Source organism: Struthio camelus, chromosome 1, assembly GCF_040807025.1.
Source record: "Struthio camelus isolate bStrCam1 chromosome 1, bStrCam1.hap1, whole genome shotgun sequence".
In the NCBI taxonomy this organism is placed as follows: domain Eukaryota; kingdom Metazoa; phylum Chordata; class Aves; order Struthioniformes; family Struthionidae; genus Struthio; species Struthio camelus.
The window spans coordinates 54,405,172-54,431,199 of NC_090942.1; the positions used below are offsets into that span (position 1 = coordinate 54,405,172).

Sequence of the window (26,028 nt, forward strand, 5' to 3'; positions counted from 1 at the left end):
AGGCTTGTCAAGGCTGTTTGCTCAAAGCTGCAGTTATATGGCAAGGAATCTCCCCTGTCTGCACTCTGCTCACAGCAGCTGGTGCTGGCCAACTCTTCAGCTGCTTGCAGGTGCAAGATTCAAAGTGCACAGGTGTATCACAGATGGAGCTTCACATACCCGACCCACAGGGAAATGCATCAAAAACACTAAGGAGATTTCAAGGCCATGGATGTAGTGCGGTTGAGACATGCCTGCCTCTATAGCTAGCAGCACATCCAGGACTAATATGGCAAGTGTTACAGCTGGCCGCTTTGGGATACATTAGCAACCCTAGACAGGCGATGAAGACATAAGGATGCCAAAGCTGACTAATGTGGGTCTGACAGCAGGACAGCTGCACACACCTCGCAGCAGGGTGTAGTAGCTCTCTTCACAGAGGTTTTCAGGCTTGAACTGTGTGTTGGCAAAGTGCTATGCTGGATGGATTTCCTGGCTCAAATCGGCACTGATTTGAGGATCATTTCACTGCTTTCCTTTATGGCATGAAGACGTGGCCCTTTGCTGCCCAGCCTCTCCAGGCTCTTCACCACCGGGTTCACTGGGAGCAGTCTTTGGTGCAAAGACAGGGTTCAGCACAAGGCCCACTGACTTGCCTGCATCTGCCCAATTTGAGACCAGGTTTTCAGCAGTCTTCTGTACCTCACAGAGGAATGATTGACTGGACATCTGACAGACAAACCTGGTCCATTGGTCACTTTTATCTCCTTGGGAGTGCTAGATGGAGCAGGCCATTTGGAGGTATTTCTGAGTGTATGTTGGAAGGAGCGGGTGCAGGTGGAAATCTGGTCTGGCAGGGTTATTTAGTTAAACTGTGCTGCTGTGAAAATGTGTGTGTGAGTCTTGGTCTGGCCTCTAGATGCCCTTCTGGGAGTAAAAGTGTTCCTGAAGATACAGAAGCTGGTCGCTGTGGTGCAAGGGGCATGTCCTGATCTCATCGCAGAAACTTAGGGCATCCGTCTCTCTGGCCCAATTACTCCTTAATTATACAGTGAGTAGCAGCTTCTAGGTGACCTGCTGAGGGAAAGCAAGCAAGAAACTTCCTCTGTACCCCTTACAATCAGGCTGTTGAGCTTTGATTGCTTGAGGTGGTTGCCCTAATTCGCTATCAGTTTTTGACCACGTGAAATGTGAGAAACCCTCCCAGCCAAAATTTTGTCAGCACGTTCCCACACGATGCAATGAATTGGTGTTGTCCAGCAAAAATACGTGTTATCAAAAAATGCAACCCACTTTCTCGTAGGAAGGACATAAGCAGCCTTTTGCCCTGACCTATAGCTTGTGCCATTCAGAGCTCCATGCTCAGTGTCACTTGTTTGCACTCTGTGGGGTATCGTGTTGCTCAAACTATGCAAACAACAACATGTACTTGAAGTATTGCCTACACAGGATTAATACAGTTTTGACTCTGCTTCCTTCGTGTTTTTGACGTAATGTAAATACAGCAAGTGATCACATGTATTGGAAAACAAATCATGTTTCTTAACTGAGAAACACAGGCAGTGCTATAAGGAAATCCATCACTGCGCTCATGCAGGTGGCATCTTTGATTTGTTTTTTACAAGGGTGTTATGCGACTTGTCTTTCAAATGTCATCATGAATGATATGGCAAGAGAGGCTGGATCCTTCCATTTGGATATTTCGGCCAGTGAAACCAGCAGTGAAGCTGTATGATACCAGTGTCCTAAATCATAGTAAGAGCACCGGGTGAACAAGGCTAAATGCTTTTCTTCTGAAATTTTCACACATAAAGTAAAATCAGCTCCATGGAACACAGTGGACGTCTGCTTTGTAACAGAGAACTGAGGGTCTTTGCTTCTTTTCGTTGCTACCATAGATATTTGAATGTCTTCCAAACTCAAAGGGTATGTTTCTTTGTTTTCTTGCCCCACCTCCATGGGCTGCCTTGCCACACCTTGGCCCTGTGACTCTATTCTCGTGGGAGCCCCTGGCATCAGTGTGATTCTGCGGTGGATAGTGGGAGTGTGGGATTCACATCTTTCTGCTATCCTTGAGTTAAACCAGGCTGGGAATCGGCGTAGCCAAACCCTATAGTGCCCTATAGGATCCAAATGGGTCCTTCCTTGTGCCGATACTGGGCTCATTTCCATCAGCAGGCACCACTGTGGGTGCTCACTGCTTGGAAGTATAGTCCTTTCCCTGCTCTTATACGTGTGTATAGGGCACAGTACTGGAGCTCAGCGATATGGCTTTCCCTCTATAGGGCCAGTGACGCTGCCTGGCAGCGCTGCAGGTAGCCCTGGCAGCCTGGGTGCCCTCCAAGTTCCCATGGCTCCGGGCTTGCACGCGGTTTCAGGCAGCACAGGGCTTGGCTGCACGCAGATGGCTGAGCAGAGGCTGCGGGCACTGAGCAGCACGCATCGAACAGCAGCCTTGTGCAGCGCCAGGGAGCCTGAGCTCTGGTCTGTTCTGCTTACACAGGGATCTGTTTGGAAACCTTCCCAGAGAATGATTGACCATCAGTTAAAAAAAAAAAAAATCATTTCTAAACAAAATCTGGAAAAACTAATCCGATAAGATAAAAATGTTCAGCTTGGCCTTTTCTGGGAACAGAATGTTATGACTTACACATTTAGAAAAACTCTGTTTATTTTTGTTTGGATGATTTCCTTAAGAAATGAGAGGCACGGGATCATAGTCTGTGTGATTACTTATGTGTATGCATGTGGAAGGTGTTTGCCATCTACCCAGTAAGTGTTGAACACAGCAGGCAAATTAAACAGAAGTGTAGAGACCTCAAAGATACTAGGTTGCTACTAGTTTTATAAAAAAAGATGGGCAGAAAAGAGACACTGTGAATGTCCTCAGCGAAAGAAAGACTGCGGCAGGAGCTGAACCTTTATTAGATAACAGTGAAAAATACCCAACTGCAGGCAAAGCTTCACATCTTAAATATACAAGTCAACCAACATTAAGACATGAAGCTATGGGGAGCCAGGCTCCATTCATTCTACCTTTCATGCAGCTACCTTTTTAATTTTACTTTGGTTATTGTTGTTATTAGTAGTAATAATACATCTAGTTGAATCATTAAATCCAAATTAGAAAGTTTGGTTTTTCCCACATTGCAAGGTACTTGAAATGCACTTCTTTTACTTCTGAAAATTTTTGTTTCCTGCAAAATTAATAAAACATTAACTGCTTTCTGCACAGCATCACTTATCACCCTGAAAAGCCTGTTTGGATTTTGGTGTCATGGAAGTACGTTGCTGATGGTGTTTTATGTATCTGAACAGCAGTTAGTGTTTGGCTCCACTCTAATCTCTCCTGCTTGCTGTGCTTGGTCACATACTGCTGTTTTTGAATGACTGTCCTCGGTACAGCTAGTTATCTGATGGCTATCATCACTGATTTTGCTTACTCTGGTTTAATGCTATCCATAGCAAAATCTTCCACAGTGTTATTTAGTGCTATTCTTAGCTGTCTTTAGTTCTTTTTCTATTAATAATTTGTAGACATTTCTGAATGACCTTGCATGAGTATTCAGAAGAGCAATATCATCATCAATATTCATTGTGAAATTTGGAGGAGTTCTTTAGAATCAGAAATAGCCATGTGGCACCTGTATTTTGAGCACTGGGATTTTCTCATACAGAAATGTCCTGTACTTGTCACCTATTTATTTCCGAGAATATCCTAGAGTATATTTCCAAGAATTGTTTTAGAAACTTTGTATTTACAGCTAGTTTGATTTGCAATGCCAAAACCATAGCATATTGTGTTTAAAAGTCCCTTATGTAGGCTGTGTTCTGCTTGTGTGCGATAGCAAGGATGTGATGCAGCTTGCAAGTATCTTTCGCCTTAAAACAGCACCATAGAAATGAACAAGTCAGATATCTCAGGAACTATAGTTCCCTAATTCTATGTCTCTAGCATCTCCAATACTCTTCCTAAATTTGCAGGGGCTTAGGTTTGCAAAAGGAAGATAAGCTTAAGACCCTAATCACGGAAAGCCTTTCAGGGAACTACTTGTTTGCTTAAAGCGTTTGTCCTCTCATGCTTAGCTTTTTTGGGATACAGAGAAGAGAGGGAGTGACTTCCATAGAAAGTGTTGGAGGGGGAAATGGGCCAGAGAGTTGCATAGAGGTTACACAAATAAATCAAGTTTACACTGACATTTTGAATGAAACCTTCTCGGTTGATTGTTTTTCTGTTTTGCGTTCCACATAAATTTGAAGGAATGCGTTTTGCTAGAAAATGATCTAAACGCAAATAGTTAATGGTCTTGAGAAGAAAACTTCAGATTGTGTAACACTCTAATACCAACACACCTTTCAAAATCAATAGCCAGTGCCTCAGGACTGAAGGAAGTAGTTAAGTTAGCTTTGAACGCTGAGTATTTATATCTAAATGATCTGCAGCCCATCATTTATTTGTTGGAGAAATCTGCTCTTTCATTTAAAAGAACAAATTTCACAATTTATTTATGGGTTGTTCACGCAGTAAGATGTGAAATACATAATTATTTGCTCAAGAGAATAATTAATATGGCACTAAAATTGTGGTGCAGATTTCACCTCTCCTTTAACTGAAAAGGATAAATAAGTTACATGCTTGAACTTTATTCTCATGGCTTGGGGATCGTTTGTTTATTTAAGGTGTTCAATTTTGCATCAACAGAATTACAATTCAACTAGTGTGCTTACTTGCAGTTAATGTATGAGAAAAGGTTGTCAAAAGTTCACCAGAAAGATCAACGAAAAATTGATGTTTTTCTGAGTAGTTCTTCTCTGGGTTCTCTTATGTTATTTCTGTTTTTTTCCTTCTTCCGCTACTTGCTAGCCAAACTATCTCTGTTCATGTGCTCTTGTTGGTGTTATTTTTAGATCTGTTGGCTTTAGGTACCCAGTCTAGGTACTTCAGTTACGTGGCTTGCCTCCCTAGCTTTCCTCTCTAACCAGTGGAGAGAGGCAGGCTCATCTGGAGAGATTCACAAAGAAACTTTGCTGCTTTGATATATTCCTTGGAGGAGCCTGCCTCTTTCCACTATCTACTGAGAAAGCCTCCGGGAATGAGCCTCTGAACTCAGGCACTTAAAAGTACTCTGGAAAATGTTCCTTGCCACTGTCCCAGTGCCCTAAGTAGCCCTTCATTTTGGTTTATTCTTCCATTCATACTCAGGAGTGTCTCCCGTGTTATCTGCCTCTCACCCCTCTCTGTAGTTCCTAGTGCTAAATCTTCTTGTGCTCCCTCGTTCCTTTTGTTCTCCCATCTCCTTACCTTAATGAATCTTTCTCTTTCTCCTGCCTCATACCCCTTCCTTTTTGGACCCCCAGTCTTGAAAGGCATTTCCCCAAGCATTGCTGCTTCCCCAGTCACTTCCTCCCACTGTCTGTTCAGTTTTGCCATGAGCCGACTGCCTCACCTCTGTTTTAACCCCCTTTTTGATCCTTGTCGGTCCTCTTCTGTCCTCTGTCAAGGCTGCTCACGCTGAAGATGACACAGACACAGGCGTTGCTCGGCAATGTTTTACGCCTGTTTGCACCAGCTCAATATGTTTAACTCGTTTGTTTGCCAAATGCCCTCAAAGCTACATTCATCACCAAATGTAGATCAGAGAGGAGGTTTCCCTGAGGTCTAATGGTTGTTAATGCAGTGGTTGTTTTTGGTTTTATTTGTTTCTTCTGCTTTCCTCTATAACATGGGACTCATTGGACCTACTTCCTATATTATCCAGGCATTTCAAATAGCAAATCCCCGTTTTTTCAGAGTATGAAAACATTGCCATTCTCCTTGGTCTCTCCCAGCATCTCTCCCAACTTGCTATAGTTTTTGTGGTCCCTTGTACTGCAGTCTTATGGTCATTGCAGGGTGCTGAGGAGTGGCTGGTGATCTCTGGTGGCTGGGGGGCAGTGAGTATGCATTAGGTGGATTTTCATGACCAAAACTCCATGTGAGTGGGACTTCACTCACCTAGGCGCACGGGGACTCTCACAGTGAAGGTCCATATTATTCCTTGTGCTGGTTGTCAGTGTTAATATGTATTCAAATAAGTGATTGTGAGGTTTTTGAAGAAAATAAAGACTGTGGACGAAGGCAAAGGGAAAGAAAGAATAGTTGTAACGTGTTTCTAAGATACACAAAAGAATGGTGCAGATTTGAGACATCATAAAACCCCCACAGAGCTTGCCCAAGCAGGTTAATACCCATAGTAGGAATACCGTGTGAATACCCACTTGCATTTCACTCACTCAGTCACTGTCATGATGGCTAAGCACAAGGAAGCACAGAGGTAGAATTGGCGAAGCCCCTTGGTGACGGCTGGTTTTATGGGAATCCGTCTCTTGGACACAGCAGATGCTCTGTATCTGTACAGTAGCATTAGCTGAGCACCATTTGAGAGCAACTCATTTCATCTGGCTTTAGAACAGGCACTTGCGGTGCACCTGTTAACTGTCCTGTATCGCAGCCTCCTTCAGGGTGAGCTATGTGGCACTCTGTAGGTACTCATTTTTTTCCATGTCCTATAAAAGCTTGGTTAAACGCAGACCTCTGTGCAGCAGATAGCTGTAGACAGAGAGGTGAACTGTACCCCTTGCAGCTGAAGTTCCAGGCTGAAGCTAGGTCTGCTGCTGCTACTGTGGCATGGCATGAAGGAAGACTGGCAGTGGTTATGTGTCCCAAGGTCATCTGTGCCAATGCTCTCCATGCAGAAATCAGACGCTTCTTCCTTCCAGCAAAAATTCAACTCAAGATTCTCTACTCCCTCTCAAAAAAAAGCCCCAAGAAACAAAAACCAAAAACAATAGTGTGGCTTCCTGCTGGGCAGAAACCTTGGAGCAATACTAGCTGGTATAAACCAAAACTGTGCCGGGGATTGCGCTAATGATGAATCCCTCTGCTCTGGCACTATTTACTAGTATAGATGGAGCTAGCACAGCCCACCCACTCCAAATCTGCAAAAGGATTGTCTTGCAACAGTGGAGTCACTGGTCTAGATGTCTCAAAGGGCTCAATAACATTGCCAGTGCCACTTTTCCTGAGGAAAGGCCTGACGTTCAGGATATTTCAGACATGAATGCTTTCCCCTCCCCACTCAAATAGTGGCAGAAATCTGGGATCCTAGTCCAAAACTAATCTGCAAACCTGCGGGTAGGTGAAGTTCTCGCCAGGACTCAGCTAGCATTGACCTGGAGTTGCATTATGTGCAGAATCTCTGTGCTTCAGGCACGTTAGAAAAAATGTGGCAAAACAGTTCCACTGGTTTGCAGGACAGGATTCCAGTATCTTGTCTGCTTTGTTTTTCAAAATGCAAGTGCTCTCGATCACTTCCTACATAGTCCTGTGGGGTTTTCTCCTGTAAGGCAAGGCACAATGCCAGTTAGATGCTGAGGAGGAAACTGGCAAGGAAAATAGGTCATTGTGTTTCAGAAGGGCTTTTCTTACTTTCCAGACAAATTAAAAAGAAATCTGTTTGCTTCAGTTGAAAGAGTACACGAAAGACATTGTGAGCCAGCATAACCTGCCCTCAGACCTGTGCCAGCTTCCCCCTCACTGAGAGTTTCCGTGAGCTCCTGTGATGCAGCGAGGTTGCAGCAGTGTGCTCAGCACACACTGTGCGCCACGAGTTGTTCTCTGGGGTTTCTGTGGGGTGTCTCAAAACAGACAAAGACAAGGGCTTCTGGCATCACAGCCAAGGCAGGTAACTTTTGCTACTTCAAAACTCCAGTCACTTGCTTAGTATTTTAAATACTGATTTGAAGAAACCACCTTTGGACACCCAAGCTTGCAAGCTGTTTGGCTAAATTCATTGCTGTTTCTGTTTATCTGTTTGCCTGTTATTTTTCATTTTGAAAAGCAAGGATTTTCTCACAGTGAAATTCCCTATGTGAATTTCTGTCCTGGCACATCCCTACCACACCCATTTGAAAACAGTAAAAGAGGAAAAATTTGATGTGTCTTAAAAATCTGTGCACCTGTGCAAGCTACAATGTCCTGAGGTTAAAAATAGGGTCTCCCAGAAATCTGGCCACTCGTTAGCTTGTACAAGATACCATGTTCTTTAGGTTAGAAACTCAATGTCGTGCGGGCTTCAGGAGAGTGTATTATGTTAGTGATCAATACACATAAAAATATGATCAACTCTGCATTAATTTGAATGCTGCATGTTTGTAGTTACTGAGACATACTATGAGGGGGATTTACCTGATCAATAGTAGAGATGGACACATAACCGGGTCATCTATACTCCATCTCTAGGACTAGCACTTCTAAGGCACGATTCATTTCATTCTAACACAGATGTTTCAAGTACAAGTACAAGGGGTGCCTAGGCCTCCAGTGAATAAAAAAGGAACGTGAAGTGACTGCTCAGAGGCAGACACAAGCATTGTACACAGAACAGGTTATGTGAGATGAAGTCTGACCCATGAGACTATCTTGGGTTAAATATTGGGAAGCTAGATCAGTATAGGTGCATGTGCTGTTTTACAATGGTTTCCTCTACGTGCCTCAGCAGGTATTATTACAATAAATCATTGCTTTTCCAAAGGCCATCTCCTTGCCATTAATCCCCGAGGGTGACTTGTGGACAGCTGGGCCTGCTGGATAATCACCAGGTGCTGGAGCCTGCGGTCTGCCCAAAGGTTGGGGGAGCCCCGTCTTCTCTTCCTGGAAATGTAAAGGAGAAGGGCCTGAGGCTGCAGGCATTGCAGTCAGAGGGGGGATGGCAGCCTGCATTAGAGCTCTAGCAGAAAGGACATTGTTAACATAGCTGTAACTTACAGAAATGTAGGGGAGGGACCTTCGGGGTCACTGAACCATCTCAGCTGAAGTGCCAGCCTTACTGACATGGCCCGGCTGACATCAGTACCTGAGCCACCCTAAAGCTAACTCAGGTGTATCTCCAAGAGCTGTATTGACAGCCTCGACTGATGTGCAGTCCATCAACAGTTCCTGCTGGGAGAAGGATCTCACACGCATCAGCAGTTGCCATGATAACCAGAGTCTCACTCTTCTGATTGAGAGAGGTTGCCAGATTACAAACATATACTTTTAAAAAACTTCCCCTAACATCTTTTATGCTTGCTGGTGACTTCTCTTCTGCAATAGGCATAGCCCACCTGAGCTTTTCTCCTCGTTGCTTTCCATGAATGTTAAGAGCTGGGTCTTTTCCTTGGAGGATTTTGGAGCATGCGCATCCCAGGAAGCTCTACAACTCTAAAGACGCTATCCATCATGGAAGAAGTTATTGTGAACTGTATTCTTCCCAAATTCACAATACAGAGGAGACATATTGAGTGAATTTACTAACCACAGCCGCAAAGGTACCTGTGCATTTAACCAGTGACACATCCATGCCCAAGCCCTTCTGTGGCTCTAGAGCTGTCTGCATGCTTGTAATTGCACTTTCTCATGGAGATATTTGGGATGAAAGCACTAAAACCAACCTTTTCAAATGCAAGAGCCTACATTAGACATCCTTTTCCCACTTAACGCAAATGCCCAAAGACCTTTTCCTTTCAGCAGAAAAAGGGCAAGTTCTAAAGTTAACACCCTTGTCTGCAGTCCTCTGACAGCAGGGGCTGGAGTGACTGGGTGCATGGGAGCATGCTCTGCTATCTGTCCAGATAGCTATCATGTAAACGGCTTATTATGTGCCTGTGGGCAGTTCTCCTGGATACACCTGGCAGTGTTTAACCTGTTGGGTGCCCATGTGCTCCTAAGAGTGCACTTCACTCGTGCTCAAATCCAACTTTGTGGCTTGCTGTCTGAACCTGAGAGTCTGGTTTCTGAGAGTGGCCTTGAGCTGCCTGTAACAGGGAGGATAGACAAAATCTAGGGGGAAACAAACTCCCAAGCCTTGTAAGGCGCATCTCAAAGTGGTTGTGTGGCCCAGAGCCACACGCTCCTACCACATCTCCCCAAACCAAAGCTTCAGCCTGCTTCCCATTCACTACCTCTCTCTCCAATGTGCATCCTCTATCTCCCGTAACTCCAGCCACAGAAGTTCCTGCAGGCCCTGGTGCTTTAGTGAGCGCAGTAGTGAATAATGATCGGTCCATAACTATTTGCTCTTGTGCAAAGCATTAGTTTGTGTGTACTCTGTCTAGGATGAGCTTTTCTTGAGTTCTGGATGAAAATCTGTACTAAAATCTGGGCTGTGAGTAGCTGTGTGATGGCCGTTTCTGGCTTAGCCAGCAACGCTTAGCTTGAGAGCTGTGCTCATCCACATAACATGATCTCCTTGCTACTGCTTTTTCTTATGCAGGTACTACTGCATCTCTCCAAGGTTATTGCCCTGCTCAGTGATGAGAATCAAGAGGCAGGTGCCTTGGCCAGTCCACTAGGAAATGCTGGTCACAGCCAAGGCAACGACCAGGTAAGGCGGGGGCAGATGTTGGCACGCGAAAGGTCCCGTCCTCCCTCAGCTCCTGGTTCCAGCTCCCCTTGGCAGCTCAGAAAGACCTGGAGAGTCTCTTTTCCGTGTCGGGAGCGCGTTTGCACATCTCCCTTGCCCTGGCTGAGGACCTGTCACCAAGGCTGGGGATCACCGAGGGGGGTGGAGACACAAAACTTCAGCCTTGTGGGAGCCGGGCCGCAGCGGCGCGGGCTCTGCCCAGTGCAGGTGACGATGGCGATCCCTGCGGGGCCGCGAGCACCCTTGCCACCCACCTTGCTGGGGGCTGCTGTGCCGCTCTCCCCAGCGGGGCTGCACATCTCCCGGGGGCCGCGTGCCCAAGCGCCAGTCGCCTCGCGTCAAAACGGGGGCCAACCTCACACATCTCGACAGCACAGCAGTGTCGAGAGGATTATTCCCCCCCCCCCACCCCGCCCCAAGACATGGTGGTCGCTGGGACGCTTGGTACGGTATTAAATACGACTTGAAACTAGCTTATTTCAATCCCCAGGGCAGCTCTCTGTGCCCTGGGACATCCCAAGCCCTGCTGCCACCCCCTCCACGAAGCCACGGCGGGCGAGGGAGGGTGGTGTCAAACCCGGCGCGGGGCGAGGGAGGCCGGCATCGCCCCGCAGTGTGGAGCGAAGGAGGCCGGTGTCACCCCCGCGGCGCGGGGCGAGGGAGGCCGGCGTCGCCCCAGCAGCGCCTTGCCGTGCCCCTTCCGCCGCCGCCATTTCCTCCGCGCTGTCAGACCCGTCCCTGCGGCCAGCGCCTCCGCGGCGGGCCCGCCAGCAGCCCGCCCCACGCCGGCCCTTCCCTTCCGCCGCCGAGCCCGCCTCCCTCCTCCTCCTCCTCCTCCTCCTCCCGGCGGCCGCGGCCGGCATGGCGGCGCCCGGCGCTTAGGGCGACACGTGCGGGGCTCGGCGGGGGCCGGCGCCGGCACCGCGGCCGCCATGAAGGGCAAATCCGCCGCCCACAAGACGGAGAACACGCACCGGGTGAGCGGCCGCGCCGGGGCGGGCGGCTCTCGGCCTCGGCGCGGGCTTTAGCGTCGGGGTCTGGGCTCCGGAGAGGGCGCGGGCGGAGCGGAGCGGAGGAAGGGGACGGTTAGCCGCGCTGCGTAGCTGCTGGGCTTGGGGCGGGGGAAGGGGGCAGGTTTTTGGGGGGGGGGGGGGGAAAGGCTTTTGGTGAAGGGTGCGGCATGCCGAGCCGAGCTGGGGGGAGACCTGAGCTTGACTGGCGCCTGTTGAAACGTGGTGGTCGCCACGGGTGGGTCGGGACACTCGTTTGTGAGGAATTCGTCATGCCGTAACGTAACTGATGTTCTGGGCAGCGGTCGATGTCTCTGTCTACGGACAAATTACTGGTGTACCGGTACAAGAGAAAAAGAGCTAACAACAGCATTGTGCATATTTGTTTTAGAAAGTCGTTCTGGGTGGGTTTTTTTTTTTTTTTTGGGAGGGGGGCATTTCTCGTGAGATTTGACATTAGTGTCTCCATCTTTTTGCTGCATGGGTTTTCGCTTGGTTGGCAGGGTCGATTTCTTCCCTTTCTGCACTGGAATTCATGAAGGTCTCCGTGTTTCTGAGTCACTTTGTTCACTGCCTCAGAGCTGCGATAGGTCTAATAGTGAAAACTGAAGTAATTATAAAAAAAAAAAAATATATATATATAGAGGGGTTTAACTTTTTTTTAAACTTAACACGTAAGTTAAGTGCTGTGCAGTCTGTTAGACATCTCGGTGAATTTTTGTGCTTCTTTTTGGCCATGTTTTGGAGACCCCTCTGCTGATGGGCCCTTGCCTGTGAGGTGCAAACGTTTGTTCTGAGAGGCAAGGAGAGGAGAAGGTTGGTTTTATTTGTACGCGCAGTGTTGCAGTCGTCAGTTGTAGATGCCGTGGGATATCTTTTTATTCCCTTCTTCAGTTAAAAAGAACCTCTGCCCGTTTCAGTAATATTTGTTTTAAGATCCTGCTACAGCCATGTATAGCTCCTCTGTTTTTGGCTGATACTCTCTATTAGTCTGTCTTTCAAAGTTTGTGGTGTTGTGTGTACTGTACGTGCTACTGAGAGTAACTTAGAAGGACTGTTTTCAAAATAAAGCAAAACAAAATGTGTGTTCTTTTGTTTTACAGTTTCTTACCTTTTCGGAGCGCTTAAGTAGTGTTAATATCGATATTATTCATCGGATTGACAGAACTGGAAGCTACGCAGAGGTGAGAACAGCAATAGCAGTCTTTTTCTGAAAGAGGATCTCAAATCACTTCACGAGTAGATGCGCTTCACAAAACATTCACTTAATTTATTTTGGGAGGTATTGGAAAGAAGTGCACGGAAGAGTTGCCTTTCTTGGAGCCTCGTTTCCTGCATCGTTTCCCTTTTCATGTTGACCTGCTTCACAGTAGTGCTTTAGAGGTTTTTTTGACAGCAAGACCCTAATTGCTCCATGTAGCTGGTCAGCCCGTGGGTACTTGTGAGCGTAGAGGATGCTGCTCTGACAGTCAGGGGTCATAGGTCCAGCCTTGCAAAGTGTAGGAGTGTAGATGTAATATGTGCATATGGCTTGATATATCATAAAAAAATCATTTATAGGTCTCCTTTACATTGTTACTGTGATCATAATGCTTGGCAGGTTAATTGTCTGCTGGCCTACTAGATAGTTGTTCTGAACTTCCCACTCAAAGGCTGTGAGGGTGCCAAAAGAAATCCCAAAGCATTTGTGCTGGGTGGGCTATGTATTACCATGTTAGATTATCAAGGCCAGTCAATAGAGGCCTAGAAAGTAGTTACGTGAATGATTCCTGTCACCAGAAAATATTTTCAAATGTGTTCTGAATATAGAAAGAAAGGTCTCATTTTCAGGCAAATTCCATAGCACCTTTTGAAAGGAGCTCATCAAGATTTCTTAAAATATCCTTAAAGAAAATATTTGAGGCATTTGATAGTTTTCTTCATTTGAACCTCTCTGTGGGTCATGTTCTTTAGGGTTGGCAAGCTAATATTTGTTCTTTATTTTGACAGGAGGTTGAAACCTACTTTTTTGAAGGACTACAGAAATGGAGGGAACTGAACCTCACTCAGCATTTTGGTACCTCATTTTTATTTATTCATTTTCTTACTTGCTTTAAACTGCTAACATACATTTTCTATGGACCCAAAATCTACTGGGAGACTTCCTATTGACTGGGTTTTGGATTAGGCTCTGGAGAGCTATTCTTCTTTTAGCATCCTACGCGTTTACCAGTAACTGGACTATAATTCTAAGGGTTTCTCTTTTGTGTTTTGAACAGTGCAATTCTACAAAGAAGTAGCCAACAAATGCCAGTCCTTCAACCAACTGGTCTATTACCAGAGTGCCATCGTGCAGAGCTTGAAGACACATTTGCAAGTCAAAGGCAGTCTTGCTTATCAACCCCTGTTAGAGTAAGTACATGCTGATAAAATATAGTCGAGGAGCCTTGGTATTATTACAGCGTAAACTTGGATGCTGTCATGACTGCTCTTTTTTCTCCTTATATGTGAGGAAAGAGGTGTCCAAAGTGGTGGTATTTCCTTGATAGAGCATTTTGGTTCTAAGTATTTATTTTTAGACAAATAACTACTGCGAGGCAAGCAAACTAGTGTGAGTGCTTACTGAGTGTCAGAATAGTGATGTGCTTTGGTTGATGTTAATCATCTGTGTCTCCCTGTTTAATGTTATCTGCTTTTTTTTTTTTTTTGGATTATAAAATTCTTGCCATCCACAGCTACCTAATGGGAGATATTTAAATAAAAGTAGGAAGCTAGCGTGATGCTATGTTTCTTTCCAAAGAGCCTGTGTTCTGTTGAACACAGAGTTTGGAGTTTGATTATGCAATGCTTTACAAGGTTTTTATTAGTTTCTTTTTAAAATACACTAACACTGGTGTGTTGTCTGAAACCCAGCCTAGTGGTGCAGCTGGCTCGAGATCTCCAGGCTGATTTCTATCCTCACTTTCATGACTTTTTCCTGGCCATCACCAAGTTACTGGATACACAGGACACAGAGCTGCTGGAATGGGCTTTTACCTCTCTTTCCTATCTCTACAAATACTTGTGGAGATTGATGGTGAAGGACATATGCAACATATACAGGTAAAGGCCATGTTCAATGTATAGCTTCATCAGCAGTTATTACATGCTATGAGAGTGTAAATGCCACTTAATAATGTGGCTTAGTGCTCCCATATAACTGTTAGCATGCTTCCCCTGCTTTCAGAGACAGACTGTGAGTCCTGTTCTCATATTCATCTCCCTTGAGAAGCCGCTGCCTTCCATGGGCTATTGCATTGGAGGAGGGATGTGGGTTAGTCTGAAAACTTGGGCCTTTGGTCACCTTTTCTCCTGGTGTGGTAGATGCAGGTGGTGATACGAAAGGAAGCATCCCCCTCAACTGGGAAAGCAAAGCTCGGAAAGACGCTGGATTGTCAGAGTCATTTTGGAAACCTGTGACAAAGTCTAAACTCAACGCAGGTCTCCTGGGTACCTGTCAAGTACCTTGGTCATAGTTGTATTTTTTGCTCTCTTTCTGAGATGTGGACCCCAAAATTTAAGACACTAAGTGGATTCCTTTGAGTCTTTAATTGTTCCTTTGCCAGGATTTTGGCCTTTTTGTTCTTCCCTTACTCCTGTCTATTTAGTGAGAGAGCAAATGAGTTTGCACAATTTTGTATGCTGGAAAACTCCTTGCCACCGGATGATGTGGATTCTAAAGGCTGGCATAGGCTCAAAGGGAAACCAGCCAAGTTTGAGGGAGTTATTTAGTACATAGGAACCCCTTCTGGCTCAGGAACCCTGAGCTGCAGATGGTTGGAGGCTGGTTTCATATGCGTTTGCCCTATTTTTAAGCCCTTCATCAGGCATCTGTTTCTGGCTGCTGTTGGAGACCACGTATTGGGATGGATGGACCTGTGCTTTGACCCAGCATGATTGCTTGTTCAATCTTATGCTGCTGTGGTAGCAGGTCTTTTCTTCTCTTGGTCATAGCCTATGGGCCTGTGTTGCCTACTACTAATTTCAGTTGGGAACAGATGGAGCAAAAGATGGGCTAGAGATACTTCCTCCCCAACCCAGCAAAAGCTTTCAAGCGTATTGTAGGAACATCTGCTGGGCCATGAATCTGCTGGGCCATGAATCTTTCTGCACTTACTGTGTGCTGAGCCACCTGCAACTGCTACTGATGTTTACTGGAGAATTACAAATATTCGTTGCCCCTCCCAGGAGAGCCTGTGGCTCAGACACAACTGAAATAGGATTCTGGTATATCAAATGAAGCTTGGTTTCACCTATAACTGCTGAGTGTATCTGTTAAAAAGCTTGATGCTGCAGCTCGATCTGTGTGGATCCAGAGATGTGAGAGGTATTTCTGCCTGGAACCTAACATGTCTACATCTCAAGTCAGACAACTTAGTTTCTCCTTTGATCGTCTTTGTGAAACTGCCCTTTATATAGGGAGAGTGGGAAGGAATGGCGCTGAGGAAGGCGTTTGCCCTTTCTAGGAGTACAAATTACTTAGTGTTTGTAATACAGTTGGAAACGTAAACTGGAAATGTGACTCTTAAAACCAATTCTTGCACTACCTTTAAAACAGTGGATTGTTTTGTATCTTTGTAGTCTGTACAGTACCCTGCTGGCTCACCACAAACTTCACATCAGAAACTTTGCTGCTGAAAGTTTTGTCTTTCTAATGAGAAAGGTAAGTGACGTGTTTGTATTGTGACTGCCTCCGTTCTGTGGTGGCCTGAACTGGCAATCTGTGTCTCCGGAGTTGTCATTTTTAGCGAATGTTTTGCCTCTGTCATAAGCTTAATACCAGCAGTGGCAAATAGAGGCCTTAGTGCTTTCTGTTTCAAGCTTTCTGTGAAACCAAATATTCACAGTCGGTTTACCTAAAACTTCAAGAAATTTTAAGGTAATTTTGCAAAAGGAAGGCTTTAGTTTGTAACTGCACATTTGCTTAAAACAGTGCTTTAAGGCCTTTGTATGACAGAAGTTCTTCTGAAAACGTTTCTGCACTCCTAAGAAATCAGAGTATATAATGTTCCCAGGCAAATCAGTCAAGGAAAGGGAGTGATAGCTATTGTGTTTCATTTAGTCAACATATATAAAAGCCAGGATTCCTGAGAGCAACTAGCAAATCTGGGCATCTCCATTTTTGTTTGAAGTTGAAAGACCTTAATAAAGCATACTTGTTTGGTTTTTTTTTCCGAAATTGCTGAACTTCAAACCAAGTCCTCAAACAAAGAGGGTTTCGAAATCCTGGGCTAGAAATCCGTGCAATATTCCTAAGTGTGGTTATAGTTTTAGGTGACTGGATTCTGCATTCAGCTGGTACACATCTCTCCCCAGATTGGTGCAGAGACCTTTGTATTCCAGTTGGGACAAGTTTAATGGTACATTTATGCGTGTGGTTTACTCTAAAATCATCAGAATGATTAAAAGCACGTACTTCAACTGCAGTGGCCTCAGTAGACCTGTGTGCGTTTGGGGGACCTGTAGTGACTGAATAGCTGACCGTTTTCCTCCATTGAATTTCCTTGGGTTATTGCAGAAATAATGAGCTTGGACTGTTGCAGGAAGGCAGGGCTGGGAGAGTAAGGGGGTGCTGTGGAGCTGCCTCTTCCCATTGTCAGCTCTAAATAGAAGATAACTTTTTGTCTCGTTGTGTTTTTGCAGGTTTCTGATAAAAACGTGCTCTTCAATTTAATGTTCCTTGACCTGGGGGAACACCCAGAGAAAATGGAAGGTGTGGGACGGCTACTTTTTGAGATGTGCAAGGGTGTTCGAAACATGTTCCACTCCTGTGCAGAAACGGTAAAGACAAGAAGAAAAGACTGCTGATTTAAATGTTGCTATAATGGAGCCTTAGGTAGTGCTCAGTGAAACTTTTGAGCGTCATCTTGTTCATCTCAGTGGATCCTCAGTGATAAGCATGCTGTTTGTTACTTAACAGGATCTAATACCTTCTTCTAAGAATCTTTTTTGAGATGAGGAGGTTGTTTTTAGTCGTTCCTCTATTATATTCCTGTCTGTTAAAATGACTCTGCTTGCTTGTACTGTGTGTCATTTGTACTCTCTAGATTAATATAAAAACAGTTTGGATTTTAAGTGATAGCCGTATTTTTTTCCACTAATCATTTTACAGAGCATTCAGGTCACTCTGATATTTTAGCAGTATATCGTGCTAACTAAATTTAGGATTACTGGTTTTGTTTTCTAAGCATAAGGGCGTGACATGTTCTTTCCCTGTGCAGGCTATGAAGCTAATTCTGTTAAAGCTGGGGCCTGTTACTGAAGCAGAAATTGAACTACCATGGGTAACGGTTGGAGAAGCATTTGAACAGATGATCAGATCAGCTGTAGTGCATATCCATAGGGAGCATTTTGACATTGTTTTCAAGTGCCTGGAGGTACGTTGCTTCCCCTGCCCTCCCACCCCCACCCATGAGAGACTGAAAAAAGCGTCTGCACTTAACCAGTAAAATTATTTGTGTGCTGTGAGAGAAAGATTGGGTTTTCTCTCCTTTGGAAACATTTAAAAAAATATCATATGCATGGGAGAAAATCTCACCCTTCTTTTTGTAAGTTCAGAGTGGCCCTGGTGGCTGTGCTGCGCTGTACGTGGGAAGGGACCCGCTGTGTGTGTGACTTGGAGCTCAGTCTCAGGGCTGGGCAAAGAAGAGTTGCAGGATCTGTCATTGCAGAGACAGACGTCCCCGACCCTCTGCGGAATAGGGAGTTGTTAGGCCTTCTTTCCTTAAGCTGAACTAGATTGTTTTGGAGGTTCTGACACAGCATCGCGATGGTAAAGGAGAAGCTTTTTGCTCTGTAGCTCTGTTTACAGCAAAGATGTGGACTGAACCTGGAGAGCCAAGTTTAGCCTCAGAGCCAAGTCCTGAGAATCGCTGAGTGTTTTCAGTTTGGTTCTGCCTACGCTGTTACGTGGGGGTTATCCTCTGAGGTCTGCGGGAGCACTGCTGACTGCCCTGTGCTGTGCTGCGTTGGGTCAGGGTGATGCAGCATGATGAGCCCTGTAGGTGGTTTTTACTTGTCTGGTCAACTTGTAGGTGTTTTCTTTCTAGGGACTGGGATTTGCTAAGGGGGATTGAATTCTCCTAGAGCTGACAACGTGCTGTGCGTCAGTTTCGCTCTGCAGAAGGGTGAAATGGGAAATGGGGGAAAATGGTGTGCTTGTGAACTTAGTAGGGTACTCCTCCCAGCATTGGTAAATAGTCTGATTTGCATAGTACTTGGAGCTTCCTGCCTGTCCTGGCTATCCAGAGCTCCCTGGAAAATCCCATCCTGTTCCTTCTACCCCGCTAGTATGATGATGTCAGTTCTTGCCTGACAGTCATTAGCCACAGAATTGTTTGCCTTTAAATACTTTTTAGCCCTGGGATCTGAGTCGCTCAGTATCTGCAGTTGTAATGCACTCTTGGAAACTGGTGACAGCATTCCCTTTATTTTTAATGGAGCTTGGTTTTTACCCTGGGAGCCACTGGGTTGCTGGCAGTTAGCTGAGCTCAGTCTTGCTCAGAGGGAAATACTCACAGTCTGTGATAGGTCTCTAAATTGCGTTCAGTTTATAGGCTCACAGACAGGAGTTTATATTCTCTGAACAGAGAGAGAGGCTAATAGGAGTGATCCAGCAGCTCCATTAGATGACATGGGTAATCCCTGAGCATCCATGTTAGCCCAAATTCCCGATGCATAAAAGTGTAAAGGTACCTAAGTCCTGATAATTTCAGTGGAAGATAGGTGCTTCAATACCATTGGGGGTCTCAGGCCAAATATTTCTTGCTCTTCCTTTTTCCTGTTTTGTAGCGTGTTCAGAAGGAGAGCCTCAACTTAGGAGGTATTTGTGTCCAAGGAATCTTAAGATGTTTATTTTTATATCATGGGAATCATGTAGTGTTTCTGGGAGGTTTGGCTTATTGAACAAGACTGTCAGCAATAGTTCATTGGGCTGATGAAACATTGATTCTCTAGAATTCCTTTCAGGTAGCAGGAAGTGAAACAAGGTCTGATCATTTCTCTGAAAATTTTCACTTTTTATTTAAACAGGAGTCAGCCTTAGACTTGCAGGGGAAAATAACTAAGGCTAACTGCCAGGTGGCTTCAGAGCAGATGGAAAGGATTCTGCAAGCTTATCTGATCCTAGTGGAACATGCAAATGGATCCAAAATCTCACGGCCTGAGGAAGTCTGTCAGGTAGGTCAGACAATCCCTTTGGCTAGTGTTCCAGAGAGGTATCTACTGAATCTGGAAGAGGTGTGGTGAGCTAAAACGCTCTTGCACATTCCTACTGTATCAGCGGGTTTAGAATTTGAGTCAAGTTGAACAGAGAGATTTATTGGGAGTTTTGCTGCCTCTCCAAACCCATGAAAATTTTCCTTTGCCATGTAATGCTGGTGTAGTCCCCCTTTAAATTAACAAGGGGGAGAACTGGGCTGCTGCTGCTAGAGGTCATGTTGAGCTGTAATTTCTGCCACTGTGGAGGAGAGCTAGCCCCCTGTAAGTGTAGTAGAGAAGTTCCACCAGATTTGCATGCATTTGACCCCAGGAGGTCAAATGCCTTCAAACTTGGACGGTACTACTAGGATGTATTTTGGTGGGCTGGAGCTTAGAACACCGTGTCCTGCTCCAGGGACTGTCCAGGTCGTTCAGACCAGACTATCACTGTCTTAATAGATGAATTTCAGATCTCTCTCTTTCATTCTACAGATTTTAGTAAAATTGTTAAAAACACCAGATCTCTCAACATCTTGCTGCAAGACCCTGCTGAACACCATTTCTGCATTACTGCTAGCTGAGAATGTTTTCTTGCCTGATGCTTTGACCAAGGAAGCTATTGAGAAGGTAACAAAGACTGCTTTTTGCAGCAGAAATCTCAGGCTCCCTAGAGCAAGCTGACCTCCGGACGTACCACTGCAGGCTGGGAAACAGAATATAAAGGTTCCCCTTATCCTTTCTGCATGGACGAGGGAGAAGCTGCCCTGTGCCTGAAATAATACCTGCTGTAGTCTTAGGACTCCTTGACAGCTTTACACACTGTCACTGTTTTATAGTGATGCTATTGCGTCAGATACCTGTGCAATGAAAAACAGACTCTGCTTCAAACACCTACAGACTATGTAGAGAAGGGAGGGAGAACAGAGAAGGAGCATGTCCTGTCTTTGATTAAAGCAGGTCGGTGAGTTAGAAACCAGCTCTCCAAAAAGTGTGTTTTTCACTATAGGTGGCCAAATGTATTGAGCATGGGCTAGGCTTGTGAGTTAAGCTGCTGGCAAGTACAGTTGGATTTAGAAAGTACAGGCATATTTCAGTACCGCCATTGCTCCTGAGGCACTGACAGAATTGGTTACATATGTACCTATCAAACACAACTTTGTCAGTATTCGTGCCTTTTAAATATTTTTTTTATTAATAGGAGATGCTACTATGGAGTCTTAATTCTTCAGTTTTGCTATTACACTACATGATAACCTTGCAATTTATAGTGTGGGACTGCAGTTGTACTGTGTAGGTAAAAATACATGTTAAGAAAAACAAAAGCATGTCACAGGTGATTTGCAATGGGAAAATAAGGCTGTTGCAGTTCTTTTAAAAAAATAAAATAAAATTTCATGTAGTCTTCAGTTAGACTTGTGTTGAAGTAAGATTGGTTCTGTCTGTGGTGTAAGTCCATTTTTTTTCTTGGAAGACGTGATCCTTCAAGTATTTGAGCATATTTATGTGGGGCTCTGTTAAACTAGAGGGAGCTTAAAGCTGTCCTTGTGATTTGAAGGGTCTGGAAGTGAGATGTGGGTGCACATTTATATGTTGCACACCTCAGCATTGAGAAGCGCTGATACTATATACCATGAAGGCAGGATAATATCTTGGTTCCTTCAGAAGCACAGAAATTGGCTCTCCTTCTAAGGTAGTAAACTTTCTGCAACCAAGTGTGGTAGATTCATACCTGAGGAGCTGCACAAGAAAAATGCCAAGCTGGGAGATCTTTTGGGCCTAAGCTTCCTCCTAATGGTTGCTCTGTCAATGCTATAGTCCTAGAACTTCCACCTTCCATTTTCCAGATTGTGATAGCTGAGCTGTCTCTGGACAGATCCAGCTGAGTTTGTTAAAAGGGCTGTGCTGCACCTGAGTTGTCATTGGAAACAGTATTGCTGTGTGAGGCTGAACTAACAAACCCGGCTAGATATGCACAGAACAACCAGGCTGGGTGTCTCGGAGTCCAAAGCGTGGTTGATTGATAAACCAGATGAAATGGGAAGCTTGCAGAACTGTAGAGTTACCCATAGATAATAGAGGATTGACTATGAAATATCTCTTGTAAATACGTTCCTTTTAACTTGTCATTTGTGTCTTGCCAGGTGTTTGCAAGTGAGTTTGAATGGCGCTTCCTCTTGGACTTCTCTGAGGTGATGTTCACAATGAAGCAATTTGAGAGGGTAGGTGGACGTTTGTGTGTTGTGTTTATTTTAGTCAACAGATAGATAAATTACTGATAGAGGGGAATGTGAGATGTCTTTATGGCATGCACAGCCGAACAGCAAAACCTTCTACAACTGGGAAGTAGTACATTTGTCTACATTGTATGCTGAATCATTTTTGTGGGGTGACATGACCTTTAATATTTAAACTTGTGGCATGATCTGGTAAGAATGAAAGAGGCTATTTAAGCCATTGCATTAAAAAATGATAGAAAAAAAATGCATTTCCGTGTAGTTCAGATATTAAGACTTGTGGTTATCTACTTTGAGTCTCACGCTAGTAGTAGAAGATTCCATTTTTGTCTCTTGCTGGGATCCCAGTGGGGTTAAAGAGTTAATTAGGGTTGGAGAGGGTGACACATATCTGTGTTCACAAAGAGAAGCTTGTCTGCTGGGGAGTGAAAGTGGGAGACTTTTACGGCTAGGGTGAAGAGAAGGAGTTTTGGAGAGGGAAAGTGGAAATGAAGAATGAAGGATCTCTGGTGGGTCAGGTCTGGGATTGGTGATCTGGGAGGAATTAAATCTATTGAATAGAGCAGGAGGTGAGAGTGAAGTCAGGGATCTGGAATGTCCTGAGGAGACTGGATTTGGGGCAAACTGAGTTTTTACATCAAATTATTGTTCCTGCCAGGGTAATGGTATGTGTGTGAGCTGGTGACTTGCAGTGCTAGCACGTCTGGGGCTTTGCTCATTCATTTATGAATGTTTGACTTCCTCTGTGGCTGGTGTCTTAGGCTCCTTATGGATTTAATCAGGGTTAAAGAGACCTGCTAAATCTTCTTTTTCTTTTTTTTTTTCCCCCCCTTCAGCATTTTCTTCCGTGCTTTCTAGAGTACATCGAGCAGTGTTTCTCTGGCCCGGATGCCCTCACAAAGGATGAGGCGATGGCAATTTTGGCTAAACTTATTCTGGTGAAAGCAGAACCTCCCACCCTTGGCTCAATGGCATTTGAAAAGTATCCTCTCATTTTCACTGAATCATCTGTCAGGTGAGACTCCTTGAGTTTGGCAATGAGTAGATGCATCTGCATGGTTCCATGCCTGAAGGCAGCGCGGAGCTGCATAAAGGTTTCTCCCTAGTATTTGCCAGAGTTATGTGAATAAGAACGGTGCTGGGAGATTTGCCAACAAAGTGATGCTGTGGGATCCGTTTTTTCTCTTTGAGATGGTTTGAGAAGAGTTACTTCTCTGGAAAGATTACCACTCAACAAAAAGACTAGCAAGTGTTGTAGTAGTACATGTGATGTGGATTTTGCTATGCTCAGGTGCATGCTGCACCAGAGGGCAGTTAATCTTTGCAGTGAGTGCTGCAGTCCTGATTCTCGTCGTGACTAACCTGCCTTTGCCCTAGCCTCTTCCAGAGCAGGCCAGTGTCTTATCCAGGAGCTTGCAGGGGAGCAGTACCGTAGGCTTACCACAGAGCGCAGCTAGGTACCAAAGAGCACCTAATTAATCTAGATACAGCACTGTGCTGGCACAGCTTGACTGCTTGTGGTTGCAAGGCTAGCTTGGCCGCAACAGCGGTTGCTTTTGCACTGGACGCTCTTGGGAAAGATTTGGGGTCACTGTTGTCGAGCACAGAACAACCATTGCTAATCTACTGATAATGCTTGTTCTGATCTCTGTAGCTCTGGTAATTCAAGCCTTTTACCTGCAGAGAGTGGCAATTTGTTTTGCTTTTTATGTAAGGTTTTGTCTCTCTCAAAAACAATCCTCTCCATGAGTTTCTTTCTAGTTTTATTTAATAGAGTAGAGGCATTAGGAAACAGAAGGGTGTGAGTCAAAAGGATGACTTTCAGTTTTTCTTTCTTTGTTTTCATTGCCTGTTGATCTTTTTAGATTTTCAGTGGTATGGAGTAGATAGCTGGTAGGATCTTGGTCCTACTTGGGGTTTCTTTGTACTCCTGCAATGTCAGTAATAGAAATAGGGCTGGAAGTGATCTCAAGATGTTGCATAGCCCATCTCTAATCGAGGATGGAATTAGCAAATCCTGATGCAGTCCTGGAAAGATGTCTGATCAAACTGTTCTTAAATGCTTCCTGTCCTGGAGATTCCCCAGCTGCCCTGGCAGTCCGTTCCAGTGCTTTGCTGCCGTTATGGTTAGAAAGCTTCTTTTTCTCTGCTAGTCCTCAGTGTCTGGACTAAATTCCCATTGCTGTGGATTAATCCATTGCATTATCTTATCTGCAGGGAATATAGAACAGTTTATTTCTTCCTCTTTGCGTCCCACTTTTACAAGTAGCAGACTTTGATCATCAGAAATCTTTTCTGCGGACCAGCAATCCTCGTTCCTTGAAGCATATCTCATACATTGTGTTTTTTAAACCTCTCATCATTCTGGACGCTATCCTTCTGTTGGCTTCTTTCTTTCCTGAAGGGTGGAGTCCATGCAGCCCTCCAGCCGTGGTCTTGCCAGGGTTGGGTGGAATGGAAAGATTGCTGTCCACGGAGTGTGAAGTATTCCTGTTTATATGTTTCAGGATGGTGTCAACCCTTCCTGCAGGAAGATGGAGTTGTTGATTTGGGCACAGCTTGTGATTTCTTCTTAGTCCCCAAAACGTTACCTAACTGGCTGTTTTCGGCCATCTATTAGTCATTAGCTAGGTCATTAATGAGCTATAATTTTGCCGGCAGTCACACAGAGGACTCTCAGGTGCTCCTAGAGGCTATGCTTTCTAGTTGTGAGGGTGTCTAACTGGGAAATGGAGTCTTTCCTTTCGGAGCTATTTCTTGAATTTGAAACAAAGACCGGACGTTTCTTCTGGGCCATGTTCTGTGCCCCCAGCCTTCACATGACTGGATGGTATTTTGTCTTGTGGAAGGAATTAATGGAAAAAATCCCATTGGGATGTCCAAGTCCTTTTTGTTAGGAGTAGCAAATTTAATTTTGAATATCATGGGAGGAAAAGGAGCAATCTCTGATATGCAACGGTGTTACTAAAAAGTTTTGTTTTGTTTTTAGTTCTGATACGAGGCAGCAAACAAGAAAAGGAGGAAGGACACAGGTACCAGTGTTGGATCATGTACTGTCTTTAATCCAGTTACCAGAGAATGAAGATGTCACTGACCTTTCACAGCCTTGGGTGGCCTTGGTTGTACTGCCACATATTAGGTAAGGGATATTCTAAGGTACTGTTGCTATGTATTTCAGCAGTACTGGCTAGTTCATAGAAAAAATGATTCCCCATTGGTCACAGACCATTTTACTAAGGGAGGGACAAGAATTGCTAACTGTAGTTTTGGGAAACTGGGGACAAAAGGTGAAAAGATGCTTTGGAAATGCTGGAGTCAGTGGTACAGTCAGGAATGAAAGGAGTTTCTTGATTAGCTACTCTTTAGATTGAGTACCTTGGCTGGTAGAACTGTTCTTGACAGTTTACAGTTGCTGATTTTTTTTTTCAAGCACTGTCCCCTCTAGATAAGTGGTGTTCTCAATAATTGTAATGTGCTTGCATGGAAGGAGTTGGAAAAAAAATGCTACAAGTTAAGTTGTGAATCTGAAATGAACCAGCAAAAATGGATCGCAGCTGCTTTAAAACTCAGGATGAGCTATGTATAATTTAACATGAGGAAGATGTGAAGAGGAAGTAAAGCTTCATATGTGTCTAGGTGTTAGTGTAACACAGAGATAAAAGTCTTCCCATTTATTTTGGACAGACCAATAGACAAAGAAAGCATCCTGCCGCGTGTGACAAGTTTTACAGACTCTCTCTTCACAGCCATTGACAAAGGAAGCCTCTGCAAAGGTCAGTTACTGCTTTGCCCGTTTCTTTGCTTTTTGTTGGTACGTAAAAAGAAATACAAAGCAGTTTTGCTGAGAATGCAGAGCATGAAAATAAGTAACAATAGCGTTGTATCTAGATTTAATGAGCAGCTCAGGAAAAACTAGAAAAGCAAGGCTGGGGGGAAACTCCCTCGAGGAAGCAACTCGGCAAATGCTGTTGATACTCATAATGGGGTGGCAGATGTTCCATGAAGTGGAGGGCAGAGTGTCAAAATCTAGGTCTGATGAAGATAACTGGGAATAAAAAGAAGCAAGTGAGAGAAAAAAGGTTGGAAATGAATCCAAGCTAGGTTCAAGTGGAACCAGTCAAGTAAAGGAGAGAATACTGACTCACA

At 44.7% G+C, this 26,028-nt stretch overlaps 1 protein-coding gene across 2 annotated transcripts in view; it reads left to right on the top strand.

The window, feature by feature from the left end:
• Positions 1–11,248: 11,248 nt before the first annotated feature.
• UTP20 (UTP20 small subunit processome component) overlaps positions 11,249–26,028 on the top strand; it is a 65,635-nt gene continuing 50,855 nt past the window's right edge. Inside the window, exons 1-14 of one of the 2 annotated variants that reach the window (XM_068938877.1) lie at positions 11,249–11,398; positions 12,535–12,615; positions 13,421–13,487; positions 13,690–13,822; positions 14,324–14,512; positions 16,031–16,112; positions 17,093–17,230; positions 17,671–17,826; positions 19,481–19,627; positions 20,141–20,275; positions 21,790–21,867; positions 22,719–22,897; positions 24,872–25,021; positions 25,567–25,655. In XM_068938877.1, the coding sequence (XP_068794978.1) occupies positions 11,354–11,398; positions 12,535–12,615; positions 13,421–13,487; positions 13,690–13,822; positions 14,324–14,512; positions 16,031–16,112; positions 17,093–17,230; positions 17,671–17,826; positions 19,481–19,627; positions 20,141–20,275; positions 21,790–21,867; positions 22,719–22,897; positions 24,872–25,021; positions 25,567–25,655 (1,669 nt within the window). In that variant the 5' untranslated portion in view covers positions 11,249–11,353. The remainder of the gene's footprint in view (positions 11,399–12,534; positions 12,616–13,420; positions 13,488–13,689; positions 13,823–14,323; positions 14,513–16,030; positions 16,113–17,092; positions 17,231–17,670; positions 17,827–19,480; positions 19,628–20,140; positions 20,276–21,789; positions 21,868–22,718; positions 22,898–24,871; positions 25,022–25,566; positions 25,656–26,028) is intronic. The other variant, XM_068938866.1, reaches the window with a different exon arrangement.